Source organism: Cryptomeria japonica, chromosome 5 (assembly GCF_030272615.1).
Source record: "Cryptomeria japonica chromosome 5, Sugi_1.0, whole genome shotgun sequence".
NCBI lineage: Eukaryota > Viridiplantae > Streptophyta > Pinopsida > Cupressales > Cupressaceae > Cryptomeria > Cryptomeria japonica.
The window spans coordinates 692,063,806-692,083,345 of NC_081409.1; the positions used below are offsets into that span (position 1 = coordinate 692,063,806).

The following is a 19,540-nucleotide window of genomic DNA, read 5'->3' on the forward strand; positions in this document are numbered from 1 at the left end:
TATCTTGGGCTTGATCGGCTACTCTATAAACTTTGCATTTCCTGATGAGATCTAAGGGTAGCCGAGAATGCATCCTTCTTTTAACCTCTAAATCACCTGGGAGATTCATCCAAAAGTCCTCCACCTGAGACTCATGCTTGTACTTCCTGCCGACTGTCTCCTCCATATAACCATGAGGATCAAAATTCTCCCGCGAGGCAAAGAATGAGAATGAGTGTAAAGATAATTCCTTCTCTGCATCCTCTTAGGCTTGAGTGTTAGGACACACCTCAATAGAATTCCCCAATATGATGGGCACGGGAATTCCATTTCCATGTGTGTCTGGATGCCTTCGCATAAGCTGCCAACTGTCTAGTCACCTCAAGTAGCACTATCCTGTCTGTTGGGTATCTTGGCAATATGTAGGGAGGTGAAGGACACCCTTGAATTTTGATGTATGTGAACTTTTGAAATTGGATGAACTAGGCTCCATACTTCTTCACAAGGTCTTGTGCATCCAGAGACAGACGATTGTGAATCCCACCTTGCAATATCCTGGTAATGTTCATCGTGAATGTATCATTGACTAACTTGTAGTCACTTCTAAGCGGATGATGCAGATGAACATAAGAATCACAAACTCTCATTTCTCCGGGTCCTCTTCTGATCAGTCCTCTGTGAGGTAGCCCTGCATACTCGAAACTCCTGATTAAGGCATATATAACATATGAGCTCATGTGGAATGATTTGGTGGGTCTTAGCCTTCTTAACTGTACGTGCAGACAATTGCTAATAATTCTGGCCCAATGAAGCATTCCTTTTCTTTGGACTATCATTTGAATGAAGAAGAACATCCACTTTTCGAAGAAGAAGGCTTGAGGAGCCCTTGTAACTCAATTGAGCAAAGTTATCAAATCTCTGTACTCCTCCTGGAAATCGATCCTATGTGGTGTATTGGGAATCTTGTTCAGGCGAGGCCGACTTTTGAGCAACCAATTGTTATTGATGAGATTCAGACAAGTCTCAGGATCATCTTCATAGATTGACCTCGCTCCTTCTAAGCTTTTGTAAACCATATCTTTATGGTCTGGAAGATGAAGAGCTTCGCTTATAGCTTCCTCTGAAAGGTAAGCTAAGATGTTTCCGTCTTTGGATACGATCGTCCTTGATTGTGAGTCATAGTGGCGGGCACCCTCAATCATCAGCTCATGACATTTGATGGCGGGAGGAAAACCTGCAGCCTTGATGATGCCACTTTCAATTATCTTCCTCGCAACAGGTGATGGCTTGCCAATGTAGGGGGCCTCTCGAAACTTCTTCACATTGAAGTTTCCTAAGTTGGTGTCTTCAATATTACTCCATTTGGACACGATCCTGGTCTCCAACTCGTCACTTTTCTGATCCTCTTTGATGAGAGCCTGACGACTTGTAGATCCTCCGGCCTTGGGAGTCGCCATTTGATGCCTACACAAAAATTTCAAAATTAATCCTTAAGCATCATACCTTAAAGTGTAGAAACGAAGACTCTTCAAAGGGAAGATTTAAGATATTAATGATAAATCTAGAATTCCTCATTTCTCAATTAACTATGAATGGAATCAAACTTTCAAGACTTAGACCTTTTTCTAAAAAATGCTATGAAATTAAAACAAGCCTTGGATAAGAACTTCAAATAATTTGATTCCTCATACCTTCTCCTTTGAAAGCCTAACTATGAACCTTGGTGAATGGAAGAAATAAGATCAGATCTTGCTGGACAAGGATTGAATTGCTGGCCTTCTTGGATGAATTGTCTTGATTAACTTTCAAAAGAAGTTCGCCTTCCACTAGCCTCTCAAAATCTGGAAATTATCCTTCAAACAACTTCAAAATCTGGAAATTATCTCCCAACTTGCTAAGAAATTCGCCTCCAATCTGCTAGATTTCGCTCCTCCATTCTGCTCCTCAAAATTCGCATAAGAAGGAATGAATGAATGATTTGAAATTTAAAACAACACTCCCCCTTTATATAGGGCGCTCACCCTAATCCCTTCAAGGCCGACTTGACAAATAGGGGTAAAATAAATAAAATTTCCTTGAAAAGGTGGCCGACTTGCCTATAAAGGCAAAATAATGATTATTGAGCGCTTAATTTGTATTTTTTTAACTTTTAAAATTAATTTTAATGCCTCCAAGGTGAATTTTTTTATTATTTCAAGGCCTAAAAATTAATTTATTAAATTAAAAATGCCTTTAATTAATGCGAATTTAATTTAATCCTCTCAAATGTTTCGAATTTGGCAAATTTGGCGATTTAGCACAAATTGGAGAATATCAAGGTTTGATTGAGGCCCAGTGAAGCTTGCTAATGATTTCGCCCTGGACCCTCTGGAAGGGTCAGGAGCGAATTTTCAATTTAAGACTTGAACACCTCATTCCCTTCACTCCAAAATCTTCTGGAAGGCAAGCTTATGTTTGTTTTAGCCTAATCAAGGTATTGCATTTCAATTTTTTAGTCATTTCTCATGAGTAATTAGGTGAAAATGCAAATTTCGCCCTAGACACTCTGGAAGGGTCAGGAGCGAATTTACCCTCTTTGTCGAGAATTCATCATCTTGCATGCTTCCGAGTCTTCAAATGCATCAAATGTCATCCAATCTTTCCTCCAAGATGCCCTGAACATCACAATTTAGCCAAAGTCAGTAAAAAATAAGCTCAAATAGAATTTTCGCCCTGGACCCTCTGGAAGGGTCAGGAGCGATTTCCCTTTTCTAAGCCAAATTGCTCAATTTTTAAGTTTCAAACCACCTCACAAGGTAAAGTCAGGTCATCTTCTAGGTTAAGAACAGGTTTGCAATTTCATCCAAGGCAAGAAATGGTGTTTAGGATGTAATTCGCTCTGGACCCTTAAGAAGGGTTAGGAGCGAAATTTAAGTTTTTAGGCCCTTAATCCATCTCATTCCCTATTTAACTTGGTCGACTGGACTCCCTTTCTTCACTGACCATGCTTAGCTTACTCAGACTCAGAAACAAATTGGACTTTACCCAGAAAAATCCTCCTTCAATCTAGACCTGACCTAAGACCTGTCCTATCCCTGTCCTAACCAATTTGACTCTCCTAAAAGGGATATTTCATTTCGGCAATCTTGAATCTTCAGGTAGACTACTAACAATTCCAAAACTTGGTTAGACTTAACTTGAATGAAACCCTAAAAACGAGCTTCCAAGGTTTAGCCCCAATCCAGCTAGCTCAAACAGACCACTCACTCACTCAAAATCCTAAAAGCAGAGAGAAAACAAGCAACCGAAAGCAAAAACCAAAACAAAAGAGGGGGTCCCCATTCTAATGGGGCGATGTGTGAAATGGTCACAACAGGTACGTGGCCTACAAAAATGATGAAGAGGTTGGGGCGCGACATAAGGAAGAGGAGGCTGGAAAAGAAAAGGAGCCACTTGATCTAGAAGAGGAAATTGGCTTGGAGTATTGTAAAATCTTGGGCCCATGTTTGAAGATGATCATAAAAGCCGATGATATGTTCATCGCCGAGAGGGATGGACATAATGAAGAGTTGATCAGGTGGTGTATAGTGATGGGGAAGGAGCCCCCACCCCTACTGGTCTCAAACTCACTTTGGAGGGTGATTTAGCTGAACCTTTGAAGGTTGATGGAGAAGAAGTAACTTGGTAACAACAGTACGGAGGCTAGTACGTCATTGGAAGGTACAAGTGGATAGGGTTGACACCCTTACTTGATAAAATTTTCGACTTGGAATACCTTGGTACCTTTTGCGAGAATGAGTGCTACAAAAAGCCTCCTGGGACCTATTGGTGGAGGTACTCATCCGAGGTACAAATGAGACCAAAGGAAGGACCTCACGTAATAAAATGGGAGATGGAGGTTGACAATAATACAAAAGGGCCAAACAAAAAGCAAAGGCGAGAAGGGAGCAAATTCACAAAGTCGAGAAGGGCCACAAAACGACCTTCAAGGAAAATTAAGTTCCGCAAATTGAAAAAAATAATTGGAGGGATAGAGTTGGCAGTACAAACAAAAGCCCCTGGAGAAAGCACTCGAAAGGAATTAAAAGCTGCAAGTCACTGGAGAATGTTGAAGGTATGAAAAATCACATTTAAATACTCCGGTGGAGGTAAAGTTTGGAAAAAGTATTTTCTAAGGAAAGTATTAAAGTTAGAAAAAATAGAAGGGGAGGTAAGGATTAAAAAGCAAAAGGGACTTAGTAATGGGTTGGAGAGACTAGGAAAATTAAGGAGGGAGAAATAAAATAAAATAAAAAGAAAAATATTCTATAAAAAGATGATAAGTTATATGTTCCTAACCCTAACCCTGAAAACAAAAGATAATTATAAATTCCTACACCTAGCCACTCCAAATCATTCAAGTAGGAGGCGGTGAAGAACATTGGAGGAGTCAAGAGGCACGTTGCACGGATTTTTTAGTAACAACGAAAGGATTTTGCAAACAAAAGCCCATCGTCTGTACACCATATGATATTTGTAGCAGGGAGGTCCATACGTTGTACGAAATTTCAGGGGAATTTGAAGGAAGTTGGAATTTGGGAGAGGAATTTCATAGCGAAGGATTTTGTATGAAGATAGAAGCTCATCCATATGAAGGCAGTGTCAAAGGATTTCGTCCAGAGAAAAGAATCCATACGAAGGTGGGTGCTAATTCATACGGACACACTGGAGGCATCATCATCGGAGGGGGAACGCACAAAGGATGCTATTATGACATTTTCACACATCACCACATTGCAAATGGGGACCCCTACTCTTTTTTGCTCTTTTAGAGTGGTTGTCTTAGTTTAGTCACCTAGCTTAGCAGTAGTTTTGGAGCTTTTAACCTCTTACTTGAGAGAAGATGCAATGCACTTTCTAGGTCGTGTCTAGGCATGAATTCCATGATGAAGGTTCAGAGTAAGAAATGCATGTAAGAGTGAAATGTGGAATATGAATCGCTTTCCTTGGATTTCTGAAAGGAAATTCAAGGGTAAAATATTCACATGAGGGAGTCCGCCTCCCCATCCTTTTGTCCATCCATTTCAATCCTTCCTTCCTTTCGCCCATCCATCCTTAATCACCTTTCCATCATCCTTTCATCCATCCTTCCTTTCATCCTTCATCCCTTATCCTTCATATCCTTTACACCTTCCCTAGCCGAAACATCCTTCATGCCTCTCTCTATTCTCCCTTCCATCCACCTCCATCTTCCCTCCATTTTCCTTTATCCCTTTTCACCTCACTTCCTACCATTCCTATCCTTCACCTACCTTTCAACTCTCTACCCACTTACCTTCCTATCCTATCCTAACCCTTCACCTACCACTACCCTTCCATTTCCTACATCCTATCCTAAACTTTCACGTCATACCCCTTTACCCTTACTTCACCTACACAACCCCCCATCCCATCCTTCACATCCATTTATCTCCCTTCCTTCACTTTCCTACCTCCTAGCGTCTATCCTATCCTAACCTTTTCACCCCCCACATCCTTCATTCTTTTACTTCCCTTGGCCTGACCTCCCTACCCACCTAGCTATCCTCATCTCCTACCTTCACTCCCCAACATATCCTACATTCCCTTTATCCCCTTATACCCCCATTTCATCCTTCACTACCTTATATCTCCCAATTTCCATTTTACACCCACCGATACCTATCCTTATGTCTCCCTTTTTCCATAGACGGCCAACCTTATTTCATCCCATCCTCCATTTACGTCCCTTTATCCCTTTATCCCCTTATACCCCCATCTCACCTTCCTTACCTCTCTCTCACCCCGACACCTTTCCCCCCTGACCTTCCTTACCCCCTATCCACTGTGGCACCTTCCTTTCATCACATCCTTTACACACTCCACACCGTAGCACATCCTTCTTATCATCTTCCTCACCTCTCTCCCATCGCGACACATCCCTCCCTCACCTTCCGCACCTCCTATTTATTGCGGCATGTTCCTTACCCTCACATCCCTCTCCAACCTTCCACTGCGGCATGCACTTCATCAACATCCCTGATGCCTCCCCTACCATGGCATGTGTTTTATCTAAATCTAAAATACACCAACGAGCATGGAAAAGGATAATGTGGTGCCAGCTAAGAAAAAGAGGGGCCCGCTAAGAAGAAGTATCCCATTGGAAAGATGAGACCGGTGACACTTTTATTTCAAAACACCCGATAAGACATGAAGAGATTGTTACTGCCAGCTAACAAGGAAATAAATGCCAATGTGGACCTAAAGAAAGAACATCGTATTCAACCAGAAGGCATTGAAAATTCAAAGCCATTGAAAATAAAAATAAAATAATAAGAAGGAATAAAGTTGGCTTTCTTGGGAAGTTTAAAGCCTTGAAAATTCAATATTTTTAAAAGAAAATTAAAACAAGCAAAGCAAGTTGGCCTATGATTGGAAAATATACACTCCTCTCAGCCAATAACGTCTATATAAGAAGATGCCTTAATTCATTTCAAGATCATCATCCGATCAAATGAGCAAATTCTGATATGCATTTGGAGGCACAGCGAATTTTATCTAAGACAGTGATTTGTGCAATTATTTTGATCATTGCATTTATCAAAATACATTTGAAGAGGGCGATTTTGATTAAGAGAAGGGTTTAAGATCAAGTTGAAGACATTTTTTATCCATTTTGAAAGCAACCTGGGCAGATTTTGGAGGAATCCCATTACATAATCAGACCTGTATCAAACACAAATCAGACAGAATCAGAACATATAAGGGATAAAAGATGGATGAAATTAAGTATATGTTATGTGTGTTTGATACCTACTTGTTTGTTTTGTAGGTGACAATGGAGGAAATCAAAAGGGCCAGATTGTAGGAAGATCAGAACAGTATTCCAAGGAGGAAATTTCAACATCAAGGCCAAGTTCGTGTCATGCAAGGCAGAGATCAAGGTGAAGGTTCAAGATCCAAGGAAGATTAGAATTCTACCACATGAAGGTCTATACTCTAAAGTGTATCAACAATCCTTACAACTTCAAAGTGAAACATGGAAATGGATATCATCAAGAGGAAGCATTTCATCAGCAAGCACAGGGATACCAAAGGAAGGTGACTACACAATAAAGGATTTGGAGATATTCAAAAACTTTCATTGCATCGCGACAACATGAAGAAGTCAATACCCCAAAGTGTAAAGGAGAGATCACAGAATCACATCAAGGAAAGACACTATAAAGCAAGTGTAAAAATCAATACAAAGTATGACAAGTTCAAGGCGTAATAGTGAGGTAAGGATTCACTAAGCAGGATATGGGACAAACATAAGGTTTGATGTGAAGAGGATCAACATCAAGATGTTCAAGAACTCAATATTGTAAAAAGATCAAAGAGGCTTCAAGCAATGCAAAGGAAAAGAAATGAAGTCAGAGCTCAAAGTCAAGTATATCATGAACAACAGAAGATGAACCAAGGGTATCACATAGTCTACATCCAATGTGATCAAGTCAGAAGTGTTAATCAAATTTAGAGGATTAGCTTGAACACCATGATATTTTTTGGGAACATGCCTTCATCATCATCACTGGTGAAGCTTGTGATGTTGAGTATCAAGTCTACCAAGCAGATTGAGGTGTCATCCTTGTCCCCACTCAACCAATCAGAGGCGCCACATCAGCATGTCCAGATGCAATGTACTTGATTCACCCATAGAGACATAAAGTCGAGATACCTACCCTCAATTCTCATTGGTTAGAAATCAAGATGGACATGTGTTCAAATCAAATGTAATTTTCTTATTGGACAGAAAGAGTTTGTTGTAACAAACACTAATTAGGGTTTTCATCTTGTAATCTTGGCCATTGATCTGAGCCATTGAATTGTATTGAGAGCATTATATAAGGTTAACTCTTCTCATTTGTAAAGGTTAATAGTTGGTAGTTCAAGAATAGTTTAGTAGCAAATAACAGCTAGAGTAGAATAGGAAGAGAAGGCAGAAATTGTTGCCAAACTTGTAAATAAACTTCCTTTTCATTGAAGTAATGGTGGAATGTGTTGTTTTTTATACAATAGCATGGTTTCTTGTTGGATCTTCATGTTAGATAATGATAATTAGATGAATTAAAGATCTTTGTGCACAATCAATGGTGAAATATGTATATCCATACTACTAGCAGTTTGCTGATTGTAGACTTGCCTTGAATAGTCAACTGGATCTATTTAGCCAAGCTTCACTTAAATTGCTACTTCTTCATTGATATGCATTGTCTTGATGGTGTCTATGTTTGTGGTGGTGATTTGAATATCATATGCTTACCTTCGGAGATCGCACTAGCTTTGCGGAGATGTTGCTCGCATGTCAAAGCTTAGCTTAGTTGGAGTTCCACCAAAGATTGTGCATCGCTCTTACATTCTAGGAATAGACTAGATTCTCTAAACCCTTCTATTTATCTTTTTTTCAATCCAAGTTAGTTAAAGAGAAAGCATCACCAGATTGCAATTTTGGATGGTTAAGTTTCAGTAGCATTCAAGTATTTCAAGCATATTCAAAATTCAATGTAAGTCCCCTTGTGATTCCAGCAAAATCACATCATATCACTGAGTTTATATCCAACATAAAGTCAAGACCTAACTATAAAAACCTTGGAGTTGTCTCGGTTGATCATCTAATTTAGCATTCGAGGATATTTTGATCAAGAGAGGATATAATGCCTTTGATATTTTATTTTGTGTTTGAAGTGTATAAAAAACACTTCAATAGATACCTTCAAGGTGGTGGCGATGGTTGCAGAAGAGGACCAGGTGGAGGTAGTTCGGGCAATACCGTCTGCTGAAGAAGTAGGGGAAACTTGAGCTTCCCAGTTGGCAATTTCCACACCACTCGCTTGAAACAGTGGCGGGTCATGACATTTCTGCATCTCTAGCACTGGTTGGAGGAATTGAGAATTTGACATCATCGGCGGAACCAAGGGTTCAAGTGAGTCGTGACATTCTTGCGCTAGTCGAAGAAATAGGAAATTTGACACTGTCAATGGAACTAAGGGTCCAGGCAGCCGTACCAGAACTTGTATGAGTGATAGTGGATGTCGAAGCATCGTTGCCACCCGCTAGAATGGCACCACGAGGAGGGGCAACACTTGCACACTTCATCCTTAGAGATGACATGGAAGGCTAGGAGGAGACCATCGACTTGTGGCTGCAGACATTGGGTGTCCCCTTACAAAACCCATCGGACGAGTCATCGCCATCTAGCGGAATGAAACTCCTTGATGACGAAGTAAGGGAACAACAGGTACAACAGGAACCATTGGGAGTTGGCGAGTCCACAAGAGGGAAGGAATCTTCCTCTCATGGAGTAGATGAGCTTGTACTTCGCTTGGGTGGACCCAACCCAGAAGATTCCGTCAGCACTGTGCAACATTTTGTCACCCAATTGGAGGTGATGGCAAATTTATTGAGCGACGTGGGACACATCGTGAAGAATATTGGTAGTGGCCAGGACCCTCTGATTGCTCGTGTAGCAAAGAGGCTCCTATCATTTATGAAGGAAGGGTATGAAGCAGAATTTTTCTGTTTCATGGTGAAGGGGTGGCCGAAGACAGAAACGTAGGACATGGTGGATGCGTGGACTTCCACACAATTGGTGGTAGATGACCAACCTGGCATTTTTGGATCATTTGGCTTAGAAGCACTCATGAGTCACATCTCTAGAAGAAGTGGTGGCCAAGCACGTCCAGGAGTTGGACAAGAAGGAAAAATTGAGGTCGGCACTATAGGAGAGGGTAGCACACTTGGAGGCAGGCATGGTGAGTAAGGATAAGTAGCTAAAGGGAAAAGATTAGGAGCTAGAGGAGGCGTGCAACAAGGTCATGGAGGCTGCATATATGGTTAAGACCACACAAGAACGAGAGTTGGCAGCCAACAAGTGTCTCTAGCGCTTGCAGCAGCAACCAGACACCCCTCAGTCTTCTATTCAGTCAGGGGCGTCCTCTCATCCTTCTCATTAGTGGTCTATAGTAGATTAGCTCCCATTTTGTCTTAGTCATCTAGAAGATGACTTCTTTTTTGGGGGGGCTGGTGTTGGCGGTAAATTGCCGACATAGGAATAATACTTGGTTGTGTTTAGTTAATAAATGGCAATGTAATGTTCTTGTAGGGGTTGGTTGGTAGTTGCCGACGGTTGGTATCTCTGCCAACCGCCGGGTGGTATATATATGTTATATTGTAACGTGAATAGGAGCATTGTTGTTGTATCCATTTTACAAGTTGGAATAAAAGTTATATATTTCTGCCATAATTCGCTTTGTGAATTATTTATGTTGTTACTGTTCATGTTCATGCACATGTTACTTTCTGTTTACTTCTGGTAGTTTGAGAACCCACACCGTAGGGAGTAAACAGACCCAATGCATTCACAACCAGCAACGAAGGATGACACATTGATGCCATTGCCATTCATTTTTCCACGATGCTTGTCAACTCTTTTGGGTAGTCAATACAAAGCAGTTTGCTGATCAAGCTAATTGGTACACTCTTTAGCAATAGCACACACAATTCCCTTAGTGTAGTGCTGACACAACCAGACCATTGCTCCTTTAGAGGAATAAATTATCCAAGCACAACCTCATATATCCTCTTCAACAATTTCATCAATGCACATAGCATACTCAATACAATACTTGTGCAGATATGCACAATATTGTTCTTTCACCTCTGCATATAGTCCTTGCACACAACTGCACATTATTTCTTACATTGTAGACACAATGTGGATGTGTGCACATTCCAGTGCTCAGTTAGATCATATGTGTGTGACACATGGGTGATGGGACATCAACATCCACATGTTATGCTTCCATACATGCACACCACTTGGAACCCTTTGTGGCATAAAACATGATCATACAATTGACACCATACATATTTGACATGGTGGTGTTTACCCTACATGTCACAGTGATCCAACCGACAGTAATGTTTGTCATCTTTTTTCATCCCATCCACAAAAACAATGCACCATATGCATTGGACACCTGTCAGGATCTACATGGAACGCAGTTGACAGCCTACTTTTATCAATACTTGCTTTGGACATTTGTTAGAGTCAAAAAGGCATTCAAAGATTCTAATCTAATCTTTCTATGCATTTCCCCTGATCAATCTAAATAGAAGTGGCATATCTTGAAAGATCCCTAAATGGGTTCTTTGCTGCCCTGGATAAGTTTTAATTAATAAACTATCTTTCAGAGCCTTTTGGTGTTCTTAGAGACTAGACAGAAGATGCAGAAAGTGTTGTTTATTTTTTGGTGATGGGGATTGCAACCATTAACCAATAATAACATAGAATTCAACTCAAAATAAGATATCAGCTTCTGATTTTATTTATGACAGCAGATTACATTGAAGTAGGAGTGAAGATACATTCACCAAAATAATTAGAAACATACCATGGATCCAGCGTTGGGGTTTGTTGCTGATCTGCTATCCATAAATGGATACAGGCATGAGTTGAAGGTACGAGGGCAGTCCAGATGTACCAATACATTTATACTACCTCCAAATGAATTACCAATAACAAATTGGGCCAAAAACCCAATTACCAGCTGGAAATCCAAATTCTGCCAGGCAAAATTATGCAATTTTAGCCTTAAATCTTCACTATTTTGCTCACGCTGATCTCAATTCAAGCCTGATGACTGTGATTTCTTCTACACAGTCCTTGCTGATCCTAACAATGAAGTTAAGAACAAGAAAAGGAGTTAAAACCCTCCATTTTATTTATTATCACTCCACAGCCATCTGTAATGGTACGACCCCCTTGGGAAACAGTACAACTGCCAAAAGAAATAAGTAATGCACTGAAATTGAATGTATTCTTGCTCAGATCTGATGTAATGATCTTGCTGCTAATGATTACTGAGTTTGCTTGTTGAAATGACCCTCAATATGCCTGAAACAAGCTTTTGATGTGTTCCACATGCCTCTTGATACCGTCCTCTTGAAGACCAAATCTGAGGTTTCCGTCTCAAACCTGCTTGCTGTTGTAAATTGCAGACCTGCAACTTCCAAGTTCTTCACAAAATAATATATCATGAATCAAGAATACCTCTAAGGCTGAATACATGCATTCCTTACATTCCACGTGGGATGTACCTGCTGCAAATGGCGGCCCTAAGGCTGCAAGGGTCACGCCCAAGCTGAAGAATCAATCTACCATGCTGAAACCCTTACTCTGCAACCTGAATCCACAATGAAGAATGGCGTACTCAATCTCTGTCAACTATGCACTCTGCCTGAAGAATCCAATGCCAATAACTGTTGAGGGCTACGTCCCAGCCAGTCCAGATCTTGGGGTTTGCGTCCGAGATGAAGAATCACTCACTCAGAGCAAATTCACAAAATAAGTTTGATTGTGTAAAAGATAATGAACAATTAGGTCGTCATCTCCTTATATCTCCTTTCCTTTCCAAGCCAAACCCTAAAAGGGAGTAAAGTTGGCGCATTATGAAAAGAGTGTTATTTTCTAATTATGGCGTCAACTATAGGAAAATAACACTAAATTGCAAATAAATAGCGTCAGGCATCCAAAAAGACTCCGGAAGGTGAGAATCATGTAGCAAAGTTCAAGACCTTTCCAACGAGCTATAACACAGGCATATCAACCCAGATGAAGCCAGAAACCCCTTATTACTCTGAAATGACTAAATACATAGCCTTATTTTAATTTATTTAATCGCTAACTTAGGAAATATTTAAATATATTAAAATATCTCTAGATATCCAATAACAGCCCAAAATAACCAAACAATCTTGAATATAACTTTGTCACCTATCTGTGACTGATGCCGGAAAAGCTGAGCTAACTGGCAGTCCCATCCCTAAAATCTAGTGATGCTCCTAAAAACTAGGAAACACACCCAATCTTCCTGAAACTGAATCCATAGTATGGTCCCGTGGAACCTCAAATATGGAAACTACCACAACCTCCTAAAAGGTAGGGAATCTCCCTAAAAAGTAGGAACCTCTCTTAAAACACCTGTAACTGCTCAAAAGGATCCTACTCCGCTCCTTGGTCCCCCATGTGGTCATTCAATCAACTACCAGTTCTCCCTAAAAAATAGGAGACCTCGTCCGAAGGTCCGAAATGGCTCACAGAGCCCCTGCAAAGCTCCATGACCCTCAGAATGAGTCCCCTAACCATGTCGTTGACCTACGGGAACTCGAATGGTAGGTCAACCCCTGCTCATCTCATGTCACCTCGAAAAGGGGACATTACATATCTACTATAAACCTTTTGCACTTGAATGTGTTTTGGTTTGCATGTCTGTTTTCCTTTATGCATTTCAAGCTCTTGTGGCATTACTAGTATACCTACAAGATAATCCCCCAGTTCACCTTGTGAATTGGATCAACAGGCTTTTGCAAGGAACATAAACTTTGTGTGAAATTATATATGTTTTCTTCAAAAAGGAAATTAAATATCCAGTGCCTTGATTTCGAAAATTTAATTTTCAATATATTTGGCAATTGTTGAGAGTGGAGGTTTCTGGGTGGTTCTCATTAGGCCTTGATTAGGGGAGTTGAGACATTTGTGACTGATAATTGATGCTCAGGATGTGTTTCCTGGTTGCCGGAATCTCTAGGCAGGCCTCATTGCTAGATCTTTGTTTAATTTGCTCTTGTTTTTTAAATTCTGTCCTCTGTCTGCTTTTCACTTGTTCAGTGTCCCTTGCTACTGAAGGCCTTTGAAGGTGTCATCAATCCTGTGCCATAAATTTCCATTGAATCGACAACCTATTCCTCTTCTTCACAGGTTGGAATAGGTTGAAGATTGTGGTACATGGGGACTGCTTGAACTGCAGTCATTACTAGCTAATTTGTGCCAGTGAATTAAACTGATGTTTTAGTCCAATGTGGTAAGTTAGCCTCTATTCTTAGTTTGATTTTTACCCATATGGCTATATTGAATTTTAAATTGGTTGGGAATTCCAAGTAACTCATTTATAGATTCCCTTTTTGCAACCCAGAATACTAAGAACTTTTCTGTTTCATCTGAAGCTAACGTTGGCAAATGCAAATGTAGATTTCCTTACATCGATTTTCTCTCCTGAGGCCCTTGATAAGTTTGAAGAATGGTTTTGAGATATTGTATTTCCTTAAGACTCGGAACTGTGATGTAACCCATCTACTGTCACCAACCCATGAATTTTACCATCCTCTTTAGCTACTTTTATCAGTCTTGGCAGTTTTTCCTCTGCTAAAATAAACAAAAATGGGCTAAGTAGGTCAACTATTGATCTTATATGTGATTTAAAATTCAAAACTGAATGCATCGGATGTCATATACCTGTGAATTCCTATCTGCATTTCTCAAAATTTTTGACATGTCTAATTTCAATAGTATGCCTCATATGTGTTGAAATTTGTTGAGCGAATCAATTCCTGCCCTGCCACTGTTTACCTGTGTTTCTGTCTATCATTGTATTGGCTTATCCTTATTTTTCACAAAATCAATTACAATAATTTATACATTTGCTTTATAGCATTGGCTATACTTTTCTAAATCCCCTGGAGATAAAATTATAGTACAGCTTTTACTGAGTACTTGTGAATTATTTTATGGACAGGTTAGGCACATGTTTGAGGAGATTGATTATATCCATGAAGCACAGAATGCTGAACGTTTTGCTTCCCTCTATGGCTTTGATGCAGGTAATGCCCTCTCTTGTACATTCTATTCTTCCATCTCCAAGAACTAGTTAATGCACGTCCCTTGACAATATAAACATTGTCTTTTAGTAACAGTGCATCTTATTAGAACATTTTTCGAGTTAACTGTTTTAAATTAATGATCAAAAGTTTCAGTGCAAAGAAAAAAATTGATTGATGATCACAACAAACAATGTAAAAGATAATACTATGAGCAGGCTAGTTGATTCTATCTGCTTTTTAAATAATATTATTGGGGTTCTGTTCAGGGGCCCCAACCCTACTATAATTACGTTAACAGCCCAAGACAGGTGTAGCAGAAAGAAGATCATGCATAGCAACTCTTACAGCAAAAAATTGCCCTAATACAGGCTCAGCGAAAAGCCAACAAACCTTTTACTAGACCAGTATAAATGTAATCAATAGCTGAGAACAAGCAACACCGGCAAAACATGTACCCACTTGTAACAGTGTTAGCTAAATTCAGACAAACCCCAGCACTCCAGACCCACACCTCTCGGAAAAGATTTCCATCTATCAAAAGCCCTGCTATACACCTTGTTACTAGACACATTAACTAGTTTCTTTGGAAGCATTTCTGGACCTGGCATATTCTTTATCAGAAGAAATTGGATACCTTTAATTAACTCAGCATGCTGGACTACTTGAATAATTGTGTCATTGTCCAGAGGTGGGAGTGTGTAGCCACTCACCGCTTCTAAGAGACACTTGTGATGAGAGAAAACCATGTTTCTAGGTAATAAATTGTACCCTTGCAGAATGGATGCAGAGATTGAATATGGTGCATGAGAGCTAGAACCTAGCATTCATATATATATTTATAAATCTTGGGAATTTTCAGGATGGCTTGAGCCAGTTAAGGTGACAAATAGGAGACCTCATCCCTGCATTAACACAAGTGGCACAAAGCCCATGTTTACCGCTACAACTGAAATACAGAAAATAATAATATACATGACAATGAATACCAGACACAACAGTAAAATATATCTTTATTCGCACATGCAATTATTACATAGAAGAGACTAGAGATGGTTGGCCAAGGATTACATAGAGCCAACTATACCGTACTACCTTCCTTGGCAGTACACAACATATTTAAAGAACCCGACGTTGCCGAGAGGTACACAACCGTCAACTAATTGACACATAACTACCCGAGAGTGACAACCCACTTAATACAATTAATTAATACATTGTCGGGTAACCAAAATTATTAAACATAACAATAAGCATTTTATGCCAACCACATCATCCCCCCCAAAAGAAAAAGTCATCTTTCAGACGACAAGCAAACATCAAGTAATATCGTGACTAATGACAAACAATGACTGGACCGGACAACCCCAACATGTAGTCTACTTGCCTAATCAAATGGGGGTTTGGGAGCAACGCCCCCAACAAGGGTCTGGGGGTAGTGCCCCAAGGGGGGTCAAGGGGCAGCGCAAATTAAGACCTTGAAAACCACACGGAATTTCATGTTGCACATGATTTTCAAGATTTTTTGAGATGCCAAAAACAATGTCAAAATCCTGATTCAATCGTGCTCTCCACTTCAAAATTGATTGCCGTACTAGAAGTTGCTTTGTTTTTTCTGCCTTGGCCTTGTATCATGTAAGTACTCCCATATTGTATGAATTGTCAAGCCATTCCTTATTTAAGTTTCCTTCACGTTTCGCTTTCCCATATCTGCCTCTTGTGTTAGCACATAAACTCCGTACGGCTAAGAAGGTGTCTCTATTCTCCGTATGGACTTGCTTACTTCTCGTACGACATCTTTGCCTTCACGCGTACTTGTCACTTGTACGACATCTCTCCCTTCATGTGTGCCTGTCACCCATACGAATTGATATGTTTTCTTCCCTCGTACGACATCCAATACAACAACCCTTTACTTCCATATGCCATGCCTAGTTCTCGTACGGATCCATTTGTGTGGTAGTACAGTAATTGTAGGGTGTTCAACCTTCTGCTCTTGAGCCCGTATGGACCCCTCCAATGTATGGCGGCCTTGCTTATGTACGACCACCCACTCCTCATCTCGTACGAGTTCTCCCTCCCTCTTGTCTTCCATACGGTTTGGTAGGACGTAGGAATATCACATTTGGTTCCATGTATGGCTTGGGTATTTTCAAGATCGTACGACATGTTGGTGTTCCTTCCGTACGCCTAAATGCTTTTCTTCACGTACGATGTCACCCCTCTGTACGATGTCACCCCTTTGTATGGTACCCTTCTCTCGTATGACTTCCTTACGTACAAAGTGTTTGACACTTTTGTTGATTCAAACTTTCATATCCCTTTATACGGGCTGGTAGGTTTGGCAAGTTGCTAATCCCTTCAGCGTATGTTCTAGTCTCAACTTGTCCTCGTCCATACGGCTTCCTCTTGTCCTTGTATGGTTTCATTCTCTTCTTGTCGCATGACCTTCCAATTTGTTCCTTGTACAATGTAATGTTCCCATATGGTCTTGACACTTCCTCACCCATCCCGTACAACCATTCTTCATACAAACTACAAGTTACCCCACAAACATTTGTGACGTACAACTTCAACTCATACGGTTTCCCTTCATACGACATTTTGATGTTGCTTATGTACGATCTTCCCTTCCCTTGTTCTTACAAGTCACCTCCACTCTCATACAGCTTCCTCCAACTTCTCCTCCTTTTCATACGGCCTAACCCCATACAATTTCCTCGAGCCTGTTCCTGTACATAATGTTCGGACTTGGCCTGTGTACAGACTTTGTACTTCCTCAATTTTGCCAATTTGTAGCATGTTACAATTGGGGTGGAAGACTTCGTAATCCTCCATTTGCTAGTGAAATAATCGGTTCAGAGAACTCATCTCATCCTCAGAGCAATCTTCCAGTTCGAGCACCCCTCCGTCATTAGGTTCCATTGTTTCTTGTCCTCCCTCCATCCCAAAATCTCCACACTCGGACTTTGTGTCGGAGAATGCCAATTCTTCACTCATCGCCTAATTCCTCGAGTCGATGTGCTTCCTCCCATCACTCTCGATCGAGAGTGTGTTCTGCTTCTAATTATGATTTGCCTTGGCAGTAATCAACCATCCCCTTCTAAGCAAGGTGCTGTATGCCTTCTTTTCCAATGGGATGACCACGAAGTCCATGAGGAAGGGTTGAGTGCCAATAATGATTTTTTGTGCCATGAGTGTCCTGAGCGATTTGATGCCGTGTTGGTCGACACCTACTAGTTGGAAGGTTGGCAGCCATAGTGTTGGCTTGCCAAGACCCTTCCAAGTATCTTCGAGCAATACATTCACTCCAAAGCCTATGTCGACTATGGTGTCGGTCAATGTCTGTCCCATGATTTCCATTTCTACCACTGTGAGCTTCCTTCCTACCCCTACTGTGAGTAGCATGGGATCGGTAGCCAGGTTGTCAAGTGATTTCATTGTTGGTTTACAGGGTTTCTGGCTAACTGGTTCAACCTCAACTATATTGCTGAGGGCTGCTTTGGATTGTGGCATAGTTTGAAGGTCTGCCACCTTGATTGGTATGGTTGTCTGTAGTACCTGTCGTACTATGTTCTTCTCCGACTCCCACAATGACGTACTTGTAGTTCCATTGGAGGTTACTCGTTCCTTCGCCAATACTTGTTCTACTTCGGCTCTGGCTTCTCGGAGTCGTTCCTTCTCTTTACAAGAGTTTGAATACATCACCTTCTTTGTTTGTGCTCGCGTGATTGCCAAAACTGCATCCTCTTGTTCCTCCACGTCCAGCATATTAATACCCTTCTGCTTTGGACAGTTGGTGTCTTCATGGTCACCTGGTCCACCCCATTTGCACAATAATTGTATGTTGTCTTTTTTGTTCTGGCAGTCTCTCGCAAAGTGTTCCCATTTGCTACATTGTCGAAACTGTATGATAGGATGTCCTCTGGAGTCGTACTATATTTGGTTTCGCTCTCTTTGATTTCCGTTGCCGCTAGGCGATACATTTTGTGGTTTCGATGGGCTAAACTCTCCCTATGTGAACAGTTTTTGCGTACTTCTAGTCTTCAAATTATATGGACACTCCTTTATTGAATGACCCATCATCTGGCAAAGCTCACAAAACATCTTTTTAGGACAATTATCTTTCATGTGCCCCTGAATTTTGCACTCAATACACAATAGTTAGTTAATTTCTTTATTGGTTCCTTTCTCGACCGTCAATTCTTTCATCATTCTCAACATATCCTGTCGAAGGGCTTGCATGGTTTTGGATTCTTCATCATTGCTACCTTCGGTGCTCTTGTCATCGGTCTTCCTCTTCCCTCGGGAGGATGTTTTGTTTTCACTCTCGATGTCCATCGCCCGATTGTAAGAATCGGCGTAGGACGACGGAGGCACTACTCTCATCTTTGTATAGAACAAAGGTATCAATCCCTCAGTGAACCACCTCTTCTTCAACCCGTCGGTTGGCTGGTTCTCCATCTTGTTTAACAACTCTTTGAGCCTACGGTTGTAAGTGCATACACTCTTGTTTTTCCCTTGCTTGGTATTATAGATTTCGGCCACGATCTCGTTGTCATCCCTCAAAAGTTTGAACTCCTCTTCGAATGCCTTCTTCAGTTTACTCCACTGGGCCATGTCCTTAGCATCTAGGTCTATGTACTAGTCAATGGCAATCCCCCCAAAGGGTGGCGGCAAATGCCTTCAGCCAATAGTCTTTGTTATCTTGGCCATTCGCCTCCCATATTGTTATACATGTCTTGCAATGGTGTACGGGGTCCTCTGATCTGTCCCTTGTTAACTTCGGGAGTTTCTACTTCTCCTAGGTGTTCATCATTGTTTTCACTTGGAAGGTACTGGAGGAGTCTCCGGCTTAGGCCCCTTAATTCTTGTTTCTTTGGTGAGG

At 40.8% G+C, this 19,540-nt stretch overlaps 1 protein-coding gene across 4 annotated transcripts in view; it reads left to right on the plus strand.

Annotated features, from left to right (window-relative positions):
* Positions 1-19,540, plus strand: part of LOC131067345 (uncharacterized) — a 163,043-nt gene that overhangs the window by 100,420 nt on the left and 43,083 nt on the right. For all 4 annotated transcript variants that reach the window (XM_058002312.2, XM_058002311.2, XM_058002310.2 and 1 more), the window contains exon 9: positions 14,571-14,655. In XM_058002312.2, coding sequence (XP_057858295.2) covers positions 14,571-14,655 — 85 coding nt within the window. The remainder of the gene's footprint in view (positions 1-14,570; positions 14,656-19,540) is intronic.